At 37.4% G+C, this 25,775-nt stretch overlaps 2 protein-coding genes across 3 annotated transcripts in view; both read right to left on the minus strand.

Annotated features, from left to right (window-relative positions):
• Uba1 (ubiquitin-like activating enzyme 1) overlaps positions 1-25,775 on the minus strand; it is a 472,916-nt gene that overhangs the window by 94,484 nt on the left and 352,657 nt on the right.
• LOC137650116 (dymeclin) overlaps positions 1,305-25,775 on the minus strand; it is a 243,632-nt gene continuing 219,161 nt past the window's right edge. For both annotated transcript variants that reach the window (XM_068383247.1, XM_068383248.1), the window contains exons 10-12: positions 13,998-14,192; positions 7,137-7,385; positions 1,305-3,557 (exon numbers count right to left, since the gene is read on the minus strand). In XM_068383247.1, coding sequence (XP_068239348.1) covers positions 3,357-3,557; positions 7,137-7,385; positions 13,998-14,192 — 645 coding nt within the window. In that variant the 3' untranslated portion in view covers positions 1,305-3,356. The remainder of the gene's footprint in view (positions 3,558-7,136; positions 7,386-13,997; positions 14,193-25,775) is intronic.

The following is a 25,775-nucleotide window of genomic DNA, read 5'->3' on the forward strand; positions in this document are numbered from 1 at the left end:
ATGCCATTAAAAGTAGATTTCTATATTCTATACCTTACTGTACATGTCTCAGAATGAAAATTTGGTCAGTGCAACTTCTACCTTTCCAAAATCCTGCTTGTTCATCTCTCAGCTTTTCATCAATCCTCTTCAGTCTCTTTAAAATAAGTATACTGTACTATATATTTTCTTGATAACAGATGTAAGTGTTATGCCCCAGTAATTATTGAAATCAGTCAGGTTTCCTTTTTTTGCCATTTTCACCACACTCCTAGTTCCTATTCATTAGGTTTTGCCTTTCCATGCCACATTCTACAAAATAATCTTGTAGGTATTCTGGGGGTCACCTTCTTTTCAGCCAGTATCATCTCGGCAATTATTACTTTGTAATCGGGGGCTTTCCATCGTATCCAGGGGCTTTCCTTAAACAGTACAGAAATGCTAACCAACCAAGCAGATAAGTTAATTTAAAATGCAATAAACACATATCTCAATCTGGAAGGGGGACATCTTGATAAAAACACTGCGACAGTGTAGTAGTTAGCGGGTTACGACTGGGTATAGCACACAGGCCTACAATCGGGTTGCCGACCTGGATCCCACTGCTCTACATTCAAGTAATGGCCCCGTCAGAACAATGAAAAATAATGGGCACCTGCAAGGGCAACTCTTAGTTTACTACATACCATTAAACACTAGATTGTTTCATTACTTTTTCTGGGGCCATGTATTTTTTGAAAGGAAAGAAAATCAGAACTTTTTTTTTATAAAGTTTTTTGGGTAAACATCTATAAACTGAGCTTCTGGAAAAGATGCAATATGAACATCAGGGGAGGTTCACAGAAATAATAACAGTCGTAATAAAGCCTCGGGAATTAAAGGTTTACAAAACCTATATCTCTGGTAATACAATGAAGGGTCAAGCAATTTTTGCTAAAGTTGAATAAGACCAGTGAATATTACTTTGAATACATTTTCCTTATACTAAAATTTTCAATAACAGTAACTTGTTATGAGTTTCATTAACTTTAAAATAAAAATTCTGTATAACTTAAGTAACAGAAGAATTTTTTATCTTCAGATAGATGTCAGCCTAGCAGCAAAATATTAGCAAAAAAAAACAGGCAACACAGCACAAAATCAATAAAATACTGATATGGTACAAATGCACTTGAATATGTTACAGAAAGGAGTCTTTGTAACAAGTAGTCCTCTACAACCCATTAATCCAGAAACTATTTTTCTTACTTAGTTAAATAACATAGCCATAATTATCAAAAGTAAAAAATATATATATATAGACTGTATACATATACTGTACATAAGAAACATTACCATAGACATGACGAATTATATAAATGATATCCATACGAATCGTTTTTAGGTTATCAAAATGTGAACTGTATGAAATGTCAAAATTTTGTTGTGGCAGTTACTATAGCAATCTTTCAACCTTAATAGTCTCCGTTTCAAAACGGTTTTGGTTTAAGGAAGCTATATGTATTAGTAACAAAACTGAGCAATCTTAACGTTGATTATAAAAGGGTAAAATTATAAGATATTCAATGACATTTAAAGTAATCTAAGATATAGTAAAAGCTGTTTTTATCTAATTTTATACAAATCGTCACTAGAGTCATTCAAATATTCTAAAAGATAGTCTTTAAAAGTAGGGGCTATGTATGGACTTGAATGGTTAAACAAATGCTTTTGAAATAGCAATCATCTCTCAAACATGAAAAACAGTTTTGTGGGGTATGTAAAAAGGAAAAACTAATTGAAGTGTTCTACAGATCCCTTGTATTAAAAATATCTATGGTGGTAATTATTTCTACGATATTAAAAAATATATTGAAATTTTGTCTATCCTGAGATTCAATTTGACACCGTAGTACCAATAGTAGTAGGCCCAACAGGTCACTCAAGAATTCTTGATGGCTATTTTGAGAGGGCAAAATTTCAATTACTGTACTTCAAGTCAAAATATATCAACATTATGTAAATTATGTACAGATGCTAAAATAACCCACTGCTACAGAAGTTTGCATAAAGAGAAACTCCACTATGTTGGGCTACTTTTGAAATTATAGCAATGTCTTTGTATTCTAATGCACGTTCTTACATAACTGAATATATCATCTTGAAAATAGAATTTGATACAATGAAGTTTAGTCACCTACCTTGCCGACACTCATGTGTTCTTTGGACACAATAGAACAAAATAGCTTACTCATAAGCAAATAAATGTAGAAGTAGCAGCAATAGTTAAAAATTTTGATAAGAACTGCAAATAGAGTTGAAACAAAGAACAACATTCAGCCTTAGTTCCAAATTCTCAAAGAACTGCAAATAAAGTCAAAACTAAGAATAACATTTTTAACAGAGTACTTTAACAGATCTATCAACACAAAATAATAACTTAAAATCTTAGCTTACTGCATAATCTGAAATTATATAGCATGACTGCCTCAGCACCAGTTTGCTTTTTAGTATTCGATGGAAAAAATCGGCTAGATAATCTAATCTTGACTTTTAAAGTTTTCTTTTTTTGTAAACAAGAGGAAATATAGAATAAGTTATACATTTTATCACTTGAAATATGTTAGTCATTCCCTATTCCTAGATACAGACTTATTAACTCACTTATCTCAAAACTACACATGCTGAACAGCAAAAGATGTGAAGGAAAATTAAGAAATATAGCATTCTTACGATTCATGATAATTCAAAACGCACATAAGTGCTACAATAATGGATAGGAGAAATTACATTTTAGAATAGTGAAAATAGAAGTGCAACAAGATATTTATGATGTTTGTTAACCACATGAATCCTACTCTCCCAAGTTTCAAGTGTTCTGAAACAAATGTACTTTAGTAAATATCTGACATATCAAGTGTTACTTGCTTCTCTTTTAAGTGAACTGATGATGAATGCTTCAATCCTAAGTTATTAGCGGAGGAGAGTGCTCACTAAAAATGCTATAACTAAAAATAAAACCAAACATTAAGCAAAATCTTTTATCAGCGCTTAGCCTGAGTAGCAGCAACTTCTAGGGTAAATTAAAACTTATTCATAATCTGGGATTAATAAAAAATTGATTTTATGAAGCACTATAATATTTATATAACATATAAATAAAACAAATAAAAGTTTGTATTAAAAGAACTATTAGCAACAATAAAATACAAATATGATATTTAAGAATAGAATACAGAAAAATCTAACTTGAAAGTCCTGCTTAACGTATTTCAGGCCCCGAATCTTTCTGTAAAATCTAATCTTTTTTTATTAATGAAAATTTCCTTAAATCAAAATATATAATCTTACCATTATCACAACAACACAGACTAACCAAGGCAATGGGTGATACTCCATTAACCATCTGGTTGAGAAGGATCAAAGATACATATTGATTCAGGGTTCCAATATAACCCAGAACTCTGATACACTAAAGTCCAAACGTAAGGAATAAAAAATTCCTCAGGTTCATTTTCTTCAACATATTTAAATTTCAATTCCGGGAACTTTTTAAGGCGGTCCTTTGGCAGATGGAGCACTCCTTGTTGAATAACCTCCTGTAAAAATAAGGTTTGGAAATAAATGAAAGAAAATGCAGCTTCTCAGTTTATCTACCATTTAAAATAAATACAACTGACCTAGAAAAAAAGGCAACACAGTAATTATATCAACATAAAACAAAGACTATCACTTACTCATGTAGCTTATTTTAAGGATATGACAAATCTGATACACCTACTTTATGTTGAAAGTTTTTTTTTTTCCCCTAAGGTCATTATCTACTGTAATGAGAGAGGATTACTAGGTTTTAGGCCTAAAGAATGCTAATACCTGTAATCTATTTCATGCAATACAAAAACTGTAAATTTTTAAAGACAATTGTATTTTTCCTAATCATACTGACCAGAGTCCTTTAAAGAGTATACTTTAACAAAGTGGAGGTATCTACAGACTGATGACGGGAGGTCTTGCCCAACCTAGAGGCCACTGAGCCCTCCACTTTGACCAGCTTTGGACTTGCAGTGTGATTGAGGCAGGAAATGAAACTTAAAGGACTCAGGTTTGTAAAAATACAAATTACTTTAAACAATTGTGATTTGTTCCTACACAAATACAAACCCTCGTCCTTTAATAGGATACTTATCCTCAGAAAGGAAGAAGTCAATGCAACCAAACTGACAGATTTGTTATCCCAGGAAATGTCCAAGCACTTTGGTCCTGTACAGTTGTGAAAGTAATGACTCCTGTCCACCTTAACAACATGAAGAGTTCCATTCAGTAAGTCTATGGCATCATCAACCCTTTCAAACTGTTCTGAACTCCCCTAGATTTCCTTTAGCTCATGAAATTTAACCCAGTCCGCCTTGTCAAGATTCCATCGTGGCGATCTTTGTAAAAGGGGACCATTGTTGGTGTTTATAATGATTGGCGCATGATCACTAGTATGCCAATCATCTAATGTCCTCCAATCAAAATCGAGAATGCAGTTAGAGCTTGCAATCGAAAGGTCAATGCATGACAGAGTACCTGTCTGAACATGAACGTGTGTGGACTCTCCTGTATTAAGGAGTCTGACATCCTCATTTTCTACAATTGATGATACAATATTGCCCCTGGTGTTTACTAAAGCATCACCCCATAAAAGATGACTACCGTTCAAATCTCCAAGTAAAAGAAAAGGTTGAGGGAGTTGTTGAATCACCTCTACTAAATTATCATATGAGATGATGTCATTTGGAGGCAAGTAAAGAGAACAAATGGTGTATTTTCTTCCTATATCAATCAGTACAACCTTTGCCTGCAGAGATGTACAAATAAATAAAGATATTTGGGGAACATTTCCGCCATTTCTCCCTACTTGTTAATCATATGGTGTCCTGTACCTTATATACTCATGAGGACATGGAGTATTATGATCAAGTTTGCTCTCACGAGACATATAATTATGGGGGAGTGCTCATGAATGAGAAGCTTAAGTTCATATTTGGCTGTTAAACCATGACAATTCCATTGCAAAATGGAGGAAAAACCATATTTTATGTTTGGAATACACCTGAGATGAAGCCTTCCCATTAGCAATTTTTTATATTATTATTATTATTATTATTATTATTATTATTATTATTTGCTAAGCTAAAACCCTAGTTGGAAAAGCACGATGTTATAAGCCCAGGGGCTCCAACAGGGAAAATAGCCCAGTGAGGAAAGGAAACAATGAAAAATAAAATATTTCAGGAACAGTAACATTAAAATAAACATTTCCTATATAAACTATAAAAAAATTAACAAGACAAGAAAAGAGAAATCAGATAGAATAGTGTGCCTGAGTGTATCCTCAAGCAAGAGAACTCTCATCCAAGATAGTGGAAGACCATGGTACAGAGGCTATAGCACTACCCAAGACTAAAGAACAATGGTTTGATTTTGGAGTGTCCTTCTCCTAGAAGAACTGCTTACCCTAGCTAAAGAGTCTCTTCTATTCTTACCAAGAGGAAAGTGGCCACTGAACAACTACAGTGCAGTAGTTAACCCCTTGGATGAACAATTGTTTGGTAATCTCAAGTATTGTCAGGTGTACGAGGAGAATATGTAAAGAATAGGCCAGACTATTCGGTGTATGTGTAGGCAAAGGGGGAAATGAACCATAACCAGAGAGAATGATTCAATGTAGTACTGTCTGGCCAGTCAAAGGACCCCAAAACTCTCTAGCGGTAGTATTTCAATGGGTGGCGGGTGCTCTGACCAACCTACTACCTATAACAATATTTTCAGATGGTTTTATTAGAAGGTCTTGATAGATTTGGTTTTGCATTTGTGTTTTATTTTTATCCTTTTGATCTAATTGTTGAGGGGGGGATGGTGGACCTCAACTTGAATTTCTGATTTATTTAAACCGTTTTCAGGTTGATCAGAAACATCAACAGACAAAACATATTTGATGTCATAACTCTGATGTTTCTTATGGAAGAGGGCGAGAAAGATGGAAGTCTCTCTCTTTTCTGATTAACAGGTGGTGAGCTACCAGGTTTTTGCACCTTACCCACTACAGGTGCACCTGGTAGCTTGGTTTCAAGTGGAACCTCCATCAAATTAGGCAAGGACATGGCCTGAGAGCGGTTAGTACTATTGTTGGTGATGGGGACAAAGGTTATACAGAGGTGGGCAATGCCCCAGTTTTAATAAACCATGGCAAAGCCTCAGAAGGCAATGTGCTTGCCTTGACAGGCAACACTTTATTATTAAATTATGTATTTTTTCCTTGGAACTACTGGCAGTACTAGGTGGGTTTGGTGTCTCATGTGGTATATTTTATCTTGATTTCAATGACTTTGCATAGCTGTTTGGTTTAAACAGTAGTCTTTTGGTATGTCCCACACTTATGTGCACTACACTGGATTTGTTGAGAGCAGCTTCTTCCAGCTTATAAAGCTTACATCTCCTATCAGTGGATTTATGGTCTGAGTTGCAGTTCAAACACTTGGCCTTAAGTGTACACTCTTCATGGTAAGATCTGGTACAAATGCTACACATTTTTCCATTTTTACAAACTTTAGAAGTGTCCAAATTTGAAACAATTGAAACATTGTAGTAGCTTCTGTTTGAAAGGTCAAACATTATTGGGTAGTTGGCAAGACTACCACAGCTCCCACAATTGATTTTGAAAAAAATTCCAATCCCGGATAAGATGTCTGCTAAAAGATCTGGACAGTGAAATGGATAGGAAAATTTTGACAGCGAGGTTGTAGACATTGATAAATATGAAGGAGAGTGAAAAAAATTATAAGTAAAAAAAAAAAAAAAAAAAAAGAATGCCCAAGTTCGAGTGCCCTGTTGCCCATGACCAAGCTTCAGCACAGGAATAATATGCCGTGCTGAAGCTCAATGACTTCATCAAGGCATTCTCTCATTAAGAGGGTGTCTTGGATAGAAGCTAGTGTTATTCCTGCAATGACAATAATATCATTTTCAGAATCTGCCATATGTTCTAATTGTAATTAACAGCACTGCCTTTATGGAATACTATATAACAATCCAAAATTAAAGTTATCAGCAACATCTATACTTCTCAAAAACATGAATGAGTAATCAGGTTCTATATAGGAAACCATGTTTACCAAACCATATGATTTTCATACCTGTACATCTTGAACCCCAGGATCTCTCTTGGTAGTTTCTAAACGACCCATCAAGTATGAGAGGACAACATCAATGTTCTGAGTAACATCTTGAAAGTTGGGATGAGTTGAAAATGGTATAAACAAGTGCCTTTTGTATAGCAAAGTGTATACCAAGTTATGATTATGCGATAACTGGTGTGTCAAGACAGAGTTTAATATTTCTAGCACCATCCTCAGCACCTCCTCTAATACACTCACATCACTAAGCTGTAAGGGAGAGAGGAAACATTAATAAATCTTTGACAAAGCATTTTTGGGGGGTTACATACAACAATAAGTTTAAAATACCAAACCACATTATAGGTACCTAATATTAGAATGGGTTAAATTTAAGAATCTGGGCCATATGGCTTGGTTCTGGGGCTTGAAAGGCCATTCAGCACTTGTGTGAAACATGGGGAAAACCCCTGAAGTTGCAATATGAAGCAAAAATTAAGAGGCATGGCAATAAGATGAAAGGAAGTGGGAAAATTTTTACAAAAGCAGAAGGCTAAAATGTGGGTTCAGCTAGGGCTGCTGCAAACCCTCTTATGTAATGCTTATAGTGCATGCTGTGAAGTGCACTGATGCACTACCCTCACCCCAGAATCTAATATTAGTTTTCTATACTCATCCAATTGTAAAAACCAGGAAAATCTTTAAAAACTTATGCAATTTGTTTTCTTGAATGCAATTTCTACAATAATCAATTTCAGAGTTGTACCATGGATTAAAGCTTTTAACAAAAAATAAACTACAGAACTATGCTTCTTTCCCAATGATCCTGCAACTCAGGAACTGCTAGTGGTATTCTTTATCTCGGTGTTCCTATGATCACATAGTGAACAACTACAAAATCATTTTCATAAAATGTATGAATAGTATATTTTTAATGAGCTCTTACTTTTCTTATAGATTTTCCAAAATTGTTGCAAGCATGCTTCCCTTGGCACTAGAAGAAAATTAACAAGAAAACAGAATTTAATATCTTTATACTATACCTACTTTCTTGCAGGTTACATTGCTTATATATATATGAAGTGCAAAGTTCTCAGCCTAAAATAGTATCAAAATTTTTCTCTCCCTCTACACCCTCCCATCCTCGAGCCACCCATGCGGGATGATTACTGCACGAAATTTCATGTGCTTGAATCCACACTCTGTGCTTCAGGAACCCACTTTACCTTGAGATCTCATACTACTACTACTAATAAAGCTGCCACAGGCCTCTTGATAAAAACACAAACCAACCTGCAGTGAGGAGGAGGGAGGGACATAATGTGACCTAAAGGTAAAGTATCAAAAGATACATATACAATCCTACACTAAAGTAACGTAACCTTTAAGAGAGAAAAATATGGAAGTAAAGTGCAAGGTAAGTGAGGCAAAGAGGGCAGCTGACCTGAGGTGGGGTCAGGGATTGGGTCATTCATATGAAGAGAATAAGAAGAAGTTTTGGAAAGAAGTGAAGTGAGTAAAGAAGGCTGTCTCAAGAATTGAAGAGACAGTGAAAGATCGAAATGGAAGGTTGTTAAAAGGAGAGGAGGCAAAGAAAAGGTGGGCGGACTATTTTGAAAGTTTACCGAATGTTGGGAATAATAGGGAAGCAGATATAATTGCTGTTGCAGGTGTTGAGGTGCCGATGATGGGAGATGAGAATGAGAGAGAGATTACAATAGAGGAAGTGAGGAGAGCACTAGATGAAACGAGAGAAGGAAAAGCATCTGGTATGGATGGTGTGAGAGCTGAGATGTTGAAGGAAGGGGGTGTGACTGTACTTGAATGGTTGATGAGATTGTTTAGTGTGTGTTTTGTGTTGTCAATGATACCAATAGATTGGGTTTGTGCGTGTATTGTACCACTATATAAGGGTAAGGGAGATGTGCATGAATGTTGTAATTCAAGGGGTATTAGTTTGTTAAGTGCAGTTGGAAAAGTGTATGGTAGAGTACTGATTAATAGGATTAAGGATAAAACAGAGAATGCAATCTTAGAAGTACAGGGTGGTTTTAGAAGAGGTAGGGGTTGTATGAATCAGATTTTTACAGTTAGGCAGATATGTGAGAAATATTTAGCAAAAGGTAAGGAGGTGTATGTTGTGTTTATGGATCTGGAGAAAGCATATGATAGAGTTGATAGGGAAGCAATGTGGAATGAGATGAGGTTATATGGAGTTGGTGGAAGGTTGTTGCAAGCAGTGAAAAGTTTCTACAAAGGTAGTAAAGCATGCGTTTGGATAGGAAATGAAGTAAGCGATTGGTTTCCGATGAGAGTGGGGCTGAAACAGGGATGTGTGATGTCGCCGTGGTTGTTTAACTTGTATGTTGATGGAGTGGTGAGAGAGGTGAATGCTCGCGTGCTTGGACGAGGATTGAGACTGGTAGACGAGAATGACCACGAATGGGAGGTAAATCAGTTGTTGTTTGCGGATGATACTGTACTGGTTCCAGACGCGGAAGAGAAGCTTGACCAATTAGTGACAGAATTTGGAAGGGTGTGTGAGAGAAGGAAGTTGAGAGTTAATGTGGGTAAAAGTAAGATTATGAAATGTACGAGAAGGGAAGGTGGTGCGAGGTTGAATGTCATGTTGAATGGAGAGTTACTTGAGGCGGTGGATCAGTTTAAGTACTTGGGGTCTCTTGTTGCAGCAAATGGTGGAGTGGAAGTAAATGTACGTCAGCGAGTGAATGAAGGATGCAAAGTGTTGGGGGCAGTTAAGGGAGTAGTAAAATAGAGGGTTGGGCATGAATGTAAAGAGAGTTCTATATGAGAAAGTGATTGTACCAACTGTGATGTATGGATCGGAGTTGTGAGGAATGAAAGTGACGGACAGACAGAAATTGAATGTGTTTGAGATGTAATGTGTAAGGAGTATGGCTGGTGTATCTCGAGAAGATAGGGTTAGGAACGAAGTAGTGAGGGTGAGAACAGGTGTAAGAAATGAGTTAGCAGCTAGAGTGGATATGAATGTGTTGAGGTGGTTTGGCCATGTTGAGAGAATGGAAAATGGCTGTCTGCTAAAGAAGGTGATGAATGCAAGAGTTGAGGGGAGAAGTACAAGAGGAAGGCCAAGGTTTGGGTGGATGGATGGAATGAAGAAAGCTCTGGGTGATAGGAGGATAGATGTGAGAGAGGCAAGAGAGCGTGCTAGAAATAGGAATGAATGGCGAGCGATTGTGACACAGTTCCGGTAGGCCCTGCTGCATCCTCCGGTGCCTTGGATGACAGCGGAGGTAGCAGCAGAAGGGGATTGAGCGTTATGAAGCTTCATCTGTGGTGGATAACGGGGGAGGGTGGGCTGTGGCACCCTAGCAGTACCAGCCAAACTTGGTTGAGTCCCTTGTCAGGCTGGGAGGAACGTAGAGAGGAGAGGTCCCCTTTTTTTTTTCATTTGTTTGATGTCAGCTACCCCCCAAAATTGGGGGAAGTGCCTTGGTATATGATGATGTTGTCCTCCTAGAAGAGCTACTTACCATAGTTAAAGACTCTCTTCTATCCTTACCAAGAGGAAAGTAAACACTAAACAATTACAGTGGCGTCATTATGACCTTGAGTGAAAAAGAATTGTTTGGTAATCAGTGAAAAAGAATTGTTTGGTAATCTGAGTTGTCATGGGTATAAGGACAGAGGAGAATTGGAAGTAACAGGCCATAGTATTTAGTGTATGTGAAGGCAAAGTTATTGACAATTCTATATAAATTCTTATTCTTCATCTAGAATAACAAATCTTCTAAGAGAGAGAGAGAGAGAGAGAGAGAGAGAGAGAGAGAGAGAGAGAGAGAGAGAGAGAGAGAGAGAGAGAGAGAGAGAGAGAGAGAGAGAGAGAGAATGTTTTCTTTTAACTGTAATGCATACAGTATTTATATTTTCTATCAGCATTATATACAGGTAGTGCTCGACTTACGTCCTATGCGACTTACGTCGATTCAACATTACAACAAATTTTTTTCAGGGTAATGACGTCACAAGTCTATCGGAAATAGTACGCTAATTGGACAAATATTTCTTGGGAAGTAATCCTTTTTTTTTTTTTTTTTGCATAAAAATAAACTAATTTACCTTGGTAAATTATTATTTTCTTTTATTGATAATATACAGTATCTATTTTTATTAAAAAGTATATAAAGAAGTTTTAATATCTTCCGATTCATATCAATGTCTGGTGACGTCATATTACTGGCGGAAAGCGACCGGGCAATACAGAGATTTCCTTCCAATAGGCTAACGATTAATATTAGTATTCCCATTATGGATATATCTAGTAACGATACAAACTAATTCATGAGTCTGAATCGATTGTCATGAGTACTACGTAGCGTAAATTTTATTCTACGCTGTTTTATTTAATACCTGGTAATAGATCGATATTTATCTAAATAAAGTAAACTAATAGGACAAATATTTTCCTAGAAATAATATTACTTTTACATTATGAAAATGAAATATATTTGCTTAGTAAGTTAGTATTTTCATTCACTTCTTGCTTGGTAAGTTAGTATTTTCATTCACTTCTTGCAAGAAAAAAGAAAAGGGATTTACATATTTTGCAAGTCATTCTTTGTCGAGTTTACGTCACGTCTTGTGACGTCATATTTCTGGAGGAAGCGCTCTGGCAAACCGAATGGTTTCCTTTCATCGTGTTACATAGTAATCTTATTACAGTATTCCCATCATCGAAACACCGAGTATCGATTAGTGGTCTGTATTAGTAGTTATGAGAATACTGTAGTACTACTTACCGCAAATTTAAGAAAAATAGTCTGACGACGTCATATTTCTTGCGGAAGGTGAATGGCAAATCAAGTGATTTCCTTTTGATGTGTTTACGATATTCCCAAAATCGAAACATCGAGTAATGATACAAAGAATTTCTAATAATGTTCAAAAGAAATGTGAACATTTAACAGGGAATTAAAAATAAAAATACGGAGAGAGAGAGAGAGAGAGAGAGAGAGAGAGAGAGAGAGAGAGAGAGAGAGAGAGAGAGAGATTAATTAATTATGAAGATATTTTGAATAAGAAAATTACATAAACAATGAGAGAGAGAGAGAGATTAATTATGAAGGTATTTCGAATAAGAAAATTACACAAACAATGGTATGTGCGCATAATCGCAGTACAGTAGCGTGACCTGGAGATCAGCTGATTGCTACCGATAGTAAAACCAAAGTAATTGTTGAATATTGAAATGCTTCCGAAATTGAAAAATAGCACATGAACATGACATGCTTTACTGAACCACTTTTAAACACTATAAAGTTCTAGTGAAATATGAAGGCTTAATAATAAAATAAATTTAAATACTATATAAAGCTTTAAAAATGAACTAGCCGTACATATGCACGTACACACAGAAAAAGAGAGAACATATTTGTATGGTTAAAAATAATGGCTATAAACGAAGTATATGAAAACTATGATATCATGCAACATTCTGGTGCTCTGTATAATATTCATCATGAATATATTTCAAATAAATTACTTAATTATATAAACAATACGCCATTTGTATGAGCAATGCGGGACCGTCAGATCAACAGCACAGCTGATCACAACCAAAGGTAAACAAAAAAGTTGGTACAGTAATTGTTGACTGCAAAAGTTTCCGAAATTGAAAAATAGAATACAATAGGGATTTATTAGAGAATAAGATATACTATGGAACAAGAAAATCAAATAATGATATACACTAAGAAAATATTGATAAAATATGACCTGGATGATTGCCGAATCATAACACAGCTTAATAAATCTATGGAAACTTCGTTTTTTTTAGTTCGACATACGCCGAAATCGACTTACGACGAGCCTCTCGGTCCCTATCTCCGTCGTAAGTCGGCGACTACCTGTATTAAATATTTATAAAATATACATACATACATATAACAAGGCACTTCCCCCAATTTTGGGGGGTAGCCGACATCAACAAATGAAACAAAAACAAAAAGGGGACCTCTACTCTACGTTCCTCCCAGCCTAACAAGGGACTCGACCAACTTCAGCTGGTACTGCTAGGGTGCCACAGCCCACCCTCCCCCGTTATCCACCACAGATGAAGCTTCATAACGCTGAATCCCCTACTGCTGCTACCTCCGCGGTCATCTAAGGCACTGGAGGAAGCAGCAGGGCCTACCGGAACTAAAACATAATGTATGTATGAAGTCCTTTTAATAAATTTCATTACCATATTAGAATTACTATACAAAGGGTTTATCAATGAACAGTTTACATGTGTTAGCTATAAAGTAGGGTTGTTTTGCTTTGCACATTTGATTTGAAAAGATCGATCAGCCCACGAGAGTAATTATTGCAAAACTGCGAATAGGTGATTTTTTATTTAATATGTTACATGGTTTTCTATATCGTGAAAGACCAAATCCGCAAAGATCGAACCTGTGAATAAGGAGGGCCAACTTAATCTATTTCATTCAGTCATTAAACCTACACTTTTATTTTCGTTGAATAATAAATAGTTTAAATATATAATACATACATACATATACCAAAGGCACTTCCCCCAATTTTGGGGGGTAGCCGACATCAACAATGCAAGGAACTCTGAAGGGTTCTTGAAACTTCATTTTTTTTATTCTTTATAACCAAAGAATATGCCCGCAATTTTCCTGAATCAAAATTCAAGAGATAAAATTAGAGCCCATGTAGCCTGGCATCACAGCAGGTGGAAAACTAGAATACCCCCATCTACTCTATTGCGTATACAGTAGTATAAGTAGTTAGTTACATCACTAATATCCAATTACAGCTCCAAATTCCTATTTCATCAAAAGCTAGATATAGAGCACATGTAAAAATTGGTCAACAAAAACAAGCTTTACTTACTGCATCTGGAATATCATTTTCTGAGTCTTCATACATATAATCAGCTTGCCGAAGTGACTCGCACAATCGTGCATGTCTCTTTGCTAGAGTCTCAAATAGACTTACCAACCGCTGAGAAACATATGGATGTAGTGAACGGAACTGACTTGACATGTTTGCAAGAGCTGCCAAACAATTTGTGTGTAAATATTTATCCTGTAAAAGAAAAAACTTAGTACAGTACAAAGATTTTTTTTATAAAAAGCATTCTACAATATAGAAAAAAAATTAGTGCAATATATAAAACATATTCATATTTTCATCATTCTTACAGAAGGTAAATTCTCTAAACCTTCTTAAAGACACACAGCAGGATTTTATTTCCCTTTTTTCTTTACTTATATTATTTCAATTTCTTTTCTTCAAAGAAGTTTCTTGATTGTATAGTTAAGGTAAGAATTAAAAATGTATTTCTTACAATATTAAGTTTGCCATAAAAATTACAAAATTGGAGGTATTTGTATTTTTCCTAACAATCCATACCCGAGCTCTCTACAATAAATATATCATTCCTGCATAGCTGGAAACTAACTATAACTTTTTACATAAGGTAAACAAACCACCGTAAGTTAGCGGGGCGGGTAGACCAGCCACCCCACTCACACACTCCCCCACAGTGTTATGTCACGATTGATCACAGGCAAGAGAGGAGACTCACCTTTAGATGGGTGGAAGTCCAAAAACCCATCTGACTGGGAAGTTGACCTGGGGTGTAACACTAAGTTCATGTGAGTGTCAAATGGGGACCCTGACATCTCACGAACTCTCGGTTTGATGAGCAAGAGTTGACAGCCCGGGAAATTGTGGTGAATGTGTGGAAACTAAGCACTGTGACTTGATCAGGTAAGGATATTGGAGAGGGTAACACTCCTCTTACTTAACTTAGACACTATCCGACTACCCCTCGCAGAGAGAACAGAGACTTAACAAATAAAGTATATTACATACTTCATGCTACACAAGGGAAATGGTTAATACCTGCAGTCAGAGGTAGGCCAGCTTGCAAAGTCCTCCAGATGCTGTGCCCCAAGAGACGGGAAGATGAGGGAAGAAAACAGACTAGCACCAGGTAACGTCTACCCTTGACCGACTGCTACTTGTCCTGTCAGGAGGCTGAGGTAGATTACACCCCTTGTTATCCTTCCACCACAGGACCTATGGAGAATGTATCCAGGCTCCTGTGGGTTAAGTCTTGCAGGTATTGTATTGGGCCGTGAAAGCATTCTGATGCATCCAGATGCCAGCTTGTAGGACTTGTGCTAGAGAGTATAGTAGTTTCTTTTGAATGCTAAGGACATACTAATGCCCCTAACATTGTGAGAATTAAACGTCCCTTTGATGACCTGGCGAATCCAAGCTGAGATCGTATTCATAGTGACTCTGCTCTTGCCCTGCCCAGCTCTTACAAATAGTCCTTTGATGTGTGGGCAAGCTCCAATAGTTCATTTGAGAACACCTCAGCGCTCTCACAGGACATGGTAACAGTTGATCAGAATCATCGGTTACCTGACATAGACTAGAAATCTGAAAGGGGCTGAACCTAAAGTCTGCTACCACCAATTCTTGAGTCTTAGCAACGAACTCAAGGACGAAGTTGAGCGTTACTTTCCCCCATCCCCTTGAATGGGAGATGTCATATGAGAGACCATGCAACTCACCGACTCTCTAAGCAGAGGCCAGAGTGAGAAAGAAACCGTCTTGAAGTCAAGTCACGATCTCAGGACTGACACAGCGGTTTAGGGATTGTAGTACACAAACGACATTCCCAGGAGGTGATCCAACTTTTGAATGGGGGCAGGTAAGCTCAAAACTCCATATAAGGAAAGAGAATTCCATCTGGGAAAATTTTTCTAATTCATTTAGCCCAAAGACAAGGACTAAGGCTGAGCAGTAGCCTTTCACTGGCAAGACTGAGCAAAGTTTTTCATACCCAAGGTACAATAAAAACTCCACTATTACAGGGATAATGGCATCGAGAGGAGTGAGGCTCCTTCTGCAACACCAACCAAAGAAGATAGTCCACTTCGCCTGATAGACAGTGAGACAACTTACGGAAGTACCCAGAAATTTTTTTCTCTACTGCTTGCGAAAAGACTCTCTGCGAGAGGAGATGCTGGATAACCTTAAGGCGTGAAGTCGTAGGGAAGCAACTGCCTTGTGGTATATTGCTGCACGAGGTTGACTGAGGAGGTTTGATAGAGAGGAAGCTCTCTCGATACCTTTGAGAGCAGAAGTAGAAGGTCTGGGTACTTGCTACTACAGTGCAGCTATCAGGGTCATTGACAGATATTGTGATGCCCTTACCTTGTTGATATATCTCATCTAACAGAAGGGGGGAACAATAAGACATCAAGGTTGTCCTATAGATGTTGGAAGGCCTATTGCAGTGCTGCCTAAGGATACGGTATTGGCGAGCAGTAAACCTGAAGCTTCCGGTTCAGGGACATGGCGAACTGGGGCAAGCCGATGAAGAAAAGACCACTCAAAGCCAACTATCTGAGTATTCCTACTCAGATTGTTGACAAGGATATTTCTCTTGCCTTGAATAAATTGGGCTGATAGGGCGATCAAGTTGTCTTCCGTCCATCTTAGTATTTTCACAGTTAGATGGCACAGCTGCTGTTAAACAGTACCTCCTTGTTTGTTTAGGTACGCCACTACTGTCATATTGTCGCTCATCAACACCACGGAGTGTCCTGACAGGAACTGTTAAAAGTTCTTGAGAGCCAAGAATGCTGCTCTCATTTCTAGAAGGTTTATGTTGCGCTGCTGATCGGATTCAGACCACAGTCCAGTAGCCATATGTTGCATTTGATGCCTCTGTGAAGAGCATAAAATCCGGAGGAAGAGAGAGAAGATCTGCAGTCCTCCTTTGAGGAAGTTGGTGTTGTCTACCCAACTACCCAGGTGCTCAGATGCTATCAGAACTCGGTAGTCCAGAGGATCCCTGTGTTGAGACCAATAGATTTTCAGTTGCCACAAGTGAAAACAAACACATAGAAGGCTACTACTTACTTACTTACTTAGATGGTTGCTTTTCCGGTCCCATACAGCAGGGGAACCCCACTCTCCAAAGGACCTCCACTGTCATAATATCTTGTTCGTTCAGAGTATTGAATGTTTCATATCACATATTCCTCATTTATTGTTAAATCGTCACTGTCATATGACTCAAGGAATAAGAAAGCCTTCAGTTTCCTCTTGAAAGCCTAATGTCTTCAATCATTCGGATGTCTAGTGGGAGCTTATTGTATAGTCTCGGGGCCGTATATTTAAAGGCTCTGGAGCCTTCTGTAACTATTCTGGTGTCAACACGATTTGTTGGCTATGCAATATGTAGCAATTCTCTTAAGTATTTTGGACGACCGGTTCTGATAACTTGGTGGGTTATTGTACATAATTTAAATTCAGTTCTTGCCTTAATTGGCAGCCAGTGTAAATCAATTGGTATACAGTAGGGGTGATCCTTTTTCTAGGTGGGACACCTTTTATCAGTCTTACTCCTCTGTTTATTATGTTTTTTTGGGCTCAGGCCATGTCTTGCTGATGGAAGGGTTCCTATAGGTAGCCTTCTAGGGGATATTTGCTACAGTGATACTCCCAGAAAATTAAACCAAAGGTCTCCAGGATTCTAACTCCTGGCACGAGTATCCAAAAAAGGATATCGCATAATATCAGGGGACATATTCTAGATACGCCACATGACAATCTTCACCCCGAATAGATTTAACGCTTCGATGTAATGGGGAAAGAGTGGCAAAAGAAAGGGGTGCCGTTCTAGGTACCCTGTGGATCTCCTTCCCTACTCTATATATATATATATATATATATATATATATATATATATATATATATACCTGTATATATATATATATATATATATATATATATATATATATATATATAAATATATATATATATAAATATATATATATATATATATATATATATATATATATATATATATATATATATATATATATGTCCTAATCCCTGTAAGCAAATATTTGTTTTATACACCAAAGTAAATGAACTCTATAATCATGACAATTAAGCATGTTGTTGTAACAAGACTGCATCTTGCTTGCAAGGGGTAGTCAGTAGCCTTTTTGCATTCATTAGACAAGGTGCTCACCTGAGAGTAACGGCTGTACACAGTGTATTCACAAACCTTTTTGTAATAAAGTGAAAAAAACCCATGTTCCGATGTCTCATTATCCGTTGACATGGGACACATTGGTATCAGGTGTACAAATATGTCTGTTTGTGTATGCCGTAAGCGAAGTTGTTCTTTGAGCTGGTCAAATAAAAATTTCAAGATGCCTAGATACACAAGGACTAACATAGCAGACGCTGCTGCTGCAGGAGATGAAAACAAAGGAGAAGTGGGTTATAGAGAGGCCGATGAAGAATATAGACAAGAACTACAAACGAAGGACTTAGAAAATAGGTTAAATAACCTAGCAGAGTTAATGAACAGATTCTTGGTTGAACGAGAAGAGGAGAGGCGCGCAACCACAGCATATTTGACGTACATGAACTAAGTCCAAACGCACATAAGTGAAAGTACACATGCACAGCCAAGTGAAGATACGTAAATCGTAGTTCGAATTTGCCAGAACTCCAGGCAAGTGTTGGGCCTTTCGATGATCAACGGCCTAACGAAGGGTTTCAATCGATCGAAGTGTTTTTGAGAGACTTTGAAGTAGTAGCCACATATGGGTGGTCTGAAAGAGAAAAAGCTATTCAAGTAATTAGATGGCTGAAAGATGCTCCAGCAATGGAGGTAATGTGTTGAACACAAGACAGTTTAAGAAGTTATAATGAAATAAAACAATGTTTAATTGAGAAATATGCCTTACCCGATGCCGGAAAGGGGGACATAAAAGAAAATTACAAACTCAAAATTCGGGAAGGTGAATCCGCTTTTAGTTTAGCAACTCGCATTTTTCGGGATTGTGATTCGTTTGCTACCCGGAGTGCCAACCACCCAGGTGATAAAAAAGCAATTACCCGTAAACATATTCGCGGATTAGTAAACCCGTATTAATATGGTTATTTGTTCGATGTCAATCGCTCGTTAGCAGACGTAGTAAGCGCGATAGAAAACTTTCTAGAAAGTTTGCCAGAAGAAAAAATGACTGAGATTAACTGCCTCGATTCCGAGAAGTTGGCAGCCATGAGAGGTACTCACCAAACCCCCAAAGCGTGAGAGGGGAGAACACAATCAGCAGGTGAGAAGAGTCTTCAGATGCTGGCAGTGTGGGGGAGAGGGGCACCGACGAGTGCAGTGCCCCACCCAAGGACCTCCCCCTGTTGTTACACTTGTCAGGCTTACGGTCATCTATCTCGAGAGTGCCCAGCAAAAAATGCTGAGGATGGGCGGGCTGTGGCACAAGCACACCTACCCCGCCCAATATCCGAGGAAAAGAAAACCGAGGCAGGGGGAGACGGGGGAGATCGATGGCCCCCACATGACATTAGAAGAAGCAGCCAAGGCAGCGGTAAGAGTGACGATGACGGACTTGGTAGAGAAGGCACTGGGACCTCCATCGGTACTCCCGATCTTACCCCCGCACCACTAGGGAGCTACGGGGTGGCAGGCAAGGTCGTTGGCCGTGCCCTATATATTCTAATGGTTGGCTAGACATATTAGCAGTTAGGATTGACCTACCAGATAAATACATTCGAGTGCTGATAGACACAGGAGCCAGCGTTTCACCGATTGAAAAAAGATTCTCCTCAAACCCACTACAGTCAGCGGCATCCATCATCCTCGACATGCCAGGAGGAAATAAAACTACACGTAAGCCATACAATGATCGCAAACTTTAAGATTCCGGGATCTGTGAAGATTACACAAGATTTTTTTGTTTTGCCCACCTTGGGAATTCCAGGAATCGAGGCCATATTAGAAATTGATTCTACAAAGCAGTAATCAAATATGCATTTTTTGGGGAAAAGATACAATAACAGTAAAAGCAGGAGGGTGCATTTTGCCGATAGAAAGTCATGCAAGAGTAAGTGCTTGTGCGGGCAGGGAGAGACATTCAAGTAAGGTAACAGCTGTACCTGAGTGAGAGAGAGAGAGAGAGAGAGAGAGAGAGAGAGAGAGAGAGAGAGAGAGAGAGAGAGAGAGAGAGAGGGAGAGAGGGAGAAAGGGAGAGAGAGAGAGAGAGAGAGAGAGAGAGAGAGAGAGAGAGAGAGAGAGAGATGTGGAAGCAGTGAAGGTGAATATATGTGGGTGGCCGAGGACATGACCAGGGGTTTCCAGAATGAATGCCCTGATGATGCAGGTGTGATTGACTTGGGAGGCTGGGACATAAAAGAAGTCCGAGAAGGACAGAAATAAAGAGGAATGAATGGAAAGAGTGCGAGCAGTGATTAAAGAAGAATCAGAGAGTTATCCATCATTTCTGAATGAGCCTCGTGAGAAATTTTTTATAGAGAATATCTTGTACTGTATTGTGATTACGAGAAGAGGGGAGGGGAATTTTGTGCACGGGTAGTTCTTCCTCCCTCTTTAATTAATCGAGCCATCCACATTGTACATGCAAGTCCGTATGCAGGGTACTTAAGGATTGATAGAACATTAAGAAGAGCATGTGAATCCATCTTTTGGTTACGAATAAAAAAATTTATAGAAAATTATATAAAAATGTTGTCATGCTTGTAACTATTTCAAAGAACATAAAAACACTGTCCCGGAAGCCAGAAAGTGGCCTGTGATTCCTATTAAGTTTTATAGGATGCATATGGATGTGGTAGGACCATTTCCTACTGGTTTAACACAACATAAAAACATGTGTATTTGTGGATGCATTTACTCGGTACACTCATACTTACGCAATGTTGGATAAATCAGCAAATTCATTAGACCAGGCGCTGTGCTCTTTCATTTCTAGGTTTATTTGCCCAAAAATTTGGTAAGTGATAAGGGTCTCGAGTTTATAAATAAGGTGGTGAAATCACTCATGGACTTGATGAAAACTGAACACTTTCCAGTGACCGCATATAGGCCTTCAGCTAATGGCTAAGTGGAATCACATAATAGGGAAGTAGTGCGAATTTTACGTTACTTAGTGGCTGATGACCCCCTTCATTGGCACGCCATGCTTCCTACAGCTGAATTAGCTTTTAACATTGCATTTAATGCTTCGCTCAGGGACATGCCTTTCTTTTTAGTGTATGGACAGGAACCTGTGTTACCATATACGGTCCTGATTAATTCGCAACCGTTGCCAAATTATTCAACTGAGCAATACCGTGTATATTTACTAAATATCTTGAGAAGAGTAATGAACACCACAGAAAGGATTTTGAAAAGCGCTAACGAAAAACACAGCTGAAAGTATAATGGTCGGCTCAAAACCGCACCGGTAAAAGTATTTGTGGGCGATAGTGTGTATTTGAAACAATTACAACCAACGAAACACAAACTAAAGCCAGCGTATTTTGGGTCCGTAACGAGTAAAAATGGTTAAATCTAACACAGTAGTGATACAAAGCATTATTAGTGGCGCAGTGTCTGAACTTCATCAGGCACACATACATGTGGTGCCTAAAGAGGTAGTTTTCAAAAGTGTCAATCAGTGTTTTCCTTCTTACTCCTGCATACGTAACATTCCTCGAGTTAATGAGTAGAATTTTTTTTCTTTGCTGTTGTTGTTTGAACAGACCTCATTTATTCTTTTGACGTGTTTTGAATAAACTTGATGATAACAATGTGTTCTTATGTTGGTGCTTAACGTATACGTAAAGTGTTGTGGTAATTTTACTGAGTGTAGCAATACGTATGACATACTGCCGAGTGAACCTAAAAACAATCAGAGGTTAAATAGGTTAGGTGAGATCCGTCAGGCGGATGCTGTATTATTCATATATTTATACGATTCCTGGTTGCTGGGGCCGGCGGTTCCCGATGGTCAAGTGGCTGCGGGATTAAAGTTCAAGTACTGTTAGAGAATGTGTGGATGTGAATACTCTATACTTAAAGTTATAAGAGAAGGGCGGGAAGATGAATAACTTTCTCGGAAAAACGGCTAGTGGCCAACAATTGATATTTGCAAGTGCAAGTGCAGTAGTGATTTAAATAAAAAAATGGCAAAACGGCAGTGGTGAGTTGTCTTGCTAGAGTGTGGACGTGTAGCGCAGAGCTCCGTTAAAAACTCGCCCTGTGTCGTGTTTTAGCTTTCTATTTCTCGCTTAGAATATGGAGAAACCTAAGGAATAAGAAACAGTACACTGTGTCTGTTCCTAACTATTTCTGCCTCATATGTGAAACCATGGAGGGAGACTGGAAAAAATGGATAGGATGTGAATGTAATAGACTCTACCATAAGAAATGTGTGCATATAGTGATAGGCATTACTGATAATGAACGGAATAACCTAGATTGGTTATGCCCACACTGCGTATGTGAAGCCAGACAAGCCACTTTAGTAATATCAAAATTAAAGGAAGATGTAAATGTGAGAGAATTGGCCTTGAATGAACAAGACGCAAAAATAGACGACTTGGAAAACAAACTTGCGGACCTTAGCGCACACGCAGCAAACTCCACCCAGACTACCGACCTCACTGAGAAAGTTGACATTCTTGCCATGAATATGGAATCAATTAAAGCAACACTTCAAACATTGATAGACCCAAAACCGGAGAAACCGACAATTGCTGACAAAGTTAAGGAAAAAATCTGTTGATAATTAAATCAACTAATACAACAACTTTAAATACTGAAAGAAAACGCGAGGTTGAACTAGCACTTAAGAGACATTCCTATACCTAACACGAGGTCAACTACGAATGGAAATGTTGTTGTAAACTTTGCAAACAAAATAATCTGAGAAGAGGCGGCAAACAAAATTCAGACATTGGTGGCTGACACTGAAACGAGAAAAATCGGAAAACTAAAACAAAAAATAATGATATGCAATGTGAACAATGGTGAAGATGATGTATTAAATGCTTTGAGTCAAAGAAACTGTTGCCTAGAGCCAATTCAAAATATAAAAGAGAAGATAGGTGTATTCCTGAGGAAAAATACCTCAGGGGGGAGGGGGGGACCAACCACTATGTGCTGAAATGTGATCCTGAAGTTCGGAGGGCTATTCATGATAATGGGGACAAAGTTTTGTTACGATGGGGTACTTATAACATACGTGATAGGTACCACGTGATCATCTTCTACCACTGTCAGACGTATGGACATCTTGAAAAAGATTGCAAGTCTAAGAATGATGATAAAGTCTGCCGGAAATGTTCAGGAAAACATTCCACCAAGGAGTGTAATTCATGTAATTCGCAAGTGTCAAAAGTGTATAAACTGCACAAAGTTAAACAAACCAAGTGACCACATAGTAAATTCTAGACACTGCAAAGCTTATGACATGGAATTGGAAAGACTAACAAGAAAATACTGATCATGGTTACTAATGATGTCATAAACTGTGGCTATGTAAATATACAATCTGTAGATAATAAGACTATTCAAATTCGAGAATTGATAAACGAGAAATATTTGGATATGCTAGCATTATCTAATACATGGTTAAATAACTTGGACAAGGCAAAGATAACTGAAATGACACCCCCCACACACACCTTTCACATACCGAGAGAAAGTAGGTCTGGTGGGGTGTCAGACTCTTTATTCATAAAAGTTACACAAATATCAAAATGTTGAAAAGAGCTATTGTAAGCAGCTCTGAATATATAGAAATAAACTTTAGGGCAAAAAAGAAAAATCCTTTGTGACAATCTACAAACCTCCTAGAACAAACACTAGTATCTTTTTTGAAGAATTCGGTGCTCTCACTGAGATGATTATCATGGAGAAAAATGAATTAGTCATCTGTGGAGACTTCAATTTTTGGATGGATGACGCATCAAATTATTATTATTATTATTATTAATTGCTAGACTACAACCCTAGTTGGAAAAGCAGAACGCTATAAGCCCAGGTGCTCCAAGAAGGAAAATAGCTAAGTGAGGAAAGGAAACAAGGAAAAATAAATTATCTTACAAACTGTAACAGTGAAATAAATATTTCTAATTTCTTAAATAAACTATAAAAACTTTAACAAAACCAGAGGAAGAGAAATAAGATAGAATAGTGTGCCTGAGTGTATCCTCAAGCAAGATATCTCTAACCCAAGACAGTGGAAGACCATGGTACAGAGGATATGGCACTACCCAAGACAAGAGAACAATGGTTTGATTTTGGAGTGTCCTTCTTCTATGAGTTGCTGACCATAGCTAAAGAGTCTCTTCTACCCTTACCAAGAGAAAGTAGCCACTGAACAATTACAGTGTAGTAGTCAACCCCTTGGGCGAAGAAGATTTGTTTGAAAATCACAGTGTTGTCAGGTGTATGAGGACAGAGGAGAATCTGTAAAGAATAGGCCAGACTATTTGGTGTATGTGTAGGCAAAGGGAAAGTGAACCGTAACCAGAAAGAAGGATCCAATGTAGTACTGTCTGGCCAGTCAAAGGACCCCATAACTCTCTAGCGGTTGTAACTCAACGCTTTGGCATTTAGCGAGTTATTAGAATCATATCGACTAGTGAATCATGTCAACTGTACAACTACTTTAACTGAGCATACGTTGGACTTAGTTTTAAGTGATGACATGAATGGTATTGCATCTGATATGAAAGTTGAAGAGAAATGTACTATCTCCCCAATACACAAATTTATTACATTTATTTTACCTCTACAGAAACATGCATTAGTAAAGAAAATAAACTTTAGACCTAAATCAAATTTTTCTCCTACTGTATTTATTGAAGAAGTTAGAACGAAAATAAATGATGCTAAAGACATTCCTTGTGATCATGATGACCAACATCTGTTGGGAGCTAAGTGTGCTAACTGTCTTACAACCACTTATAATAAAGTGAGTAAAAGTGATTATGATACCATGTGTCCACCAATGGAAAAGACTATAACTGTAAAAGACCAATCTCCTGTATATGTGTGTGTGTATATATATATATATATATATATATATATATATATATATATATATATATATATATATACAGGTATATATATATATATATATATATATATATATATATATATATATATATATATATATATATATATATATTTTTATATATACATATATATATATATATATATATATATATATATATATATATACATACATACATACATACATACATACATACATATATATATATATATATACATATATATATATATATATATATATATATATATATATATATATATATATATATATATATATATATATATATATATATCCAAGAGGAACTGGATAACTTTTATGATGACCTATATACCACTCTAAATAACAACAAAGCCCATTACAACATCATAACGGGGAATTTCAATGCTAAAATTGGAAAATGGAATGAGGATTGCGTTGGCAAATTTGGATATGGGGAGAGAAATGAACGGGGAGATGACTTGATAAATTTTGCTGTAGCACATAACTTCAAGATCATGAACACATTCTTTCAAAAGAGTGAAAACAAGAGATGGACATGGCGAAGCCCAAACAATGAAACACGTAATGAAATAGACTACATACTGGTAGACAAACATAATATAGTTAAAAATGTTGATGTCCTGAACCAAGTCAATGTAGGCAGTGATCACGGGATGATGAGATGCAAAGTCCAAATCAACACCAAACAAGAAAGGCAAAAACTATTCTTCTTAAGACCAGAACATATCAAAGTACCTGA

This window comes from Palaemon carinicauda, chromosome 11 (genome assembly GCF_036898095.1).
Source record: "Palaemon carinicauda isolate YSFRI2023 chromosome 11, ASM3689809v2, whole genome shotgun sequence".
NCBI classification, from domain to species: Eukaryota; Metazoa; Arthropoda; class Malacostraca; order Decapoda; family Palaemonidae; genus Palaemon; species Palaemon carinicauda.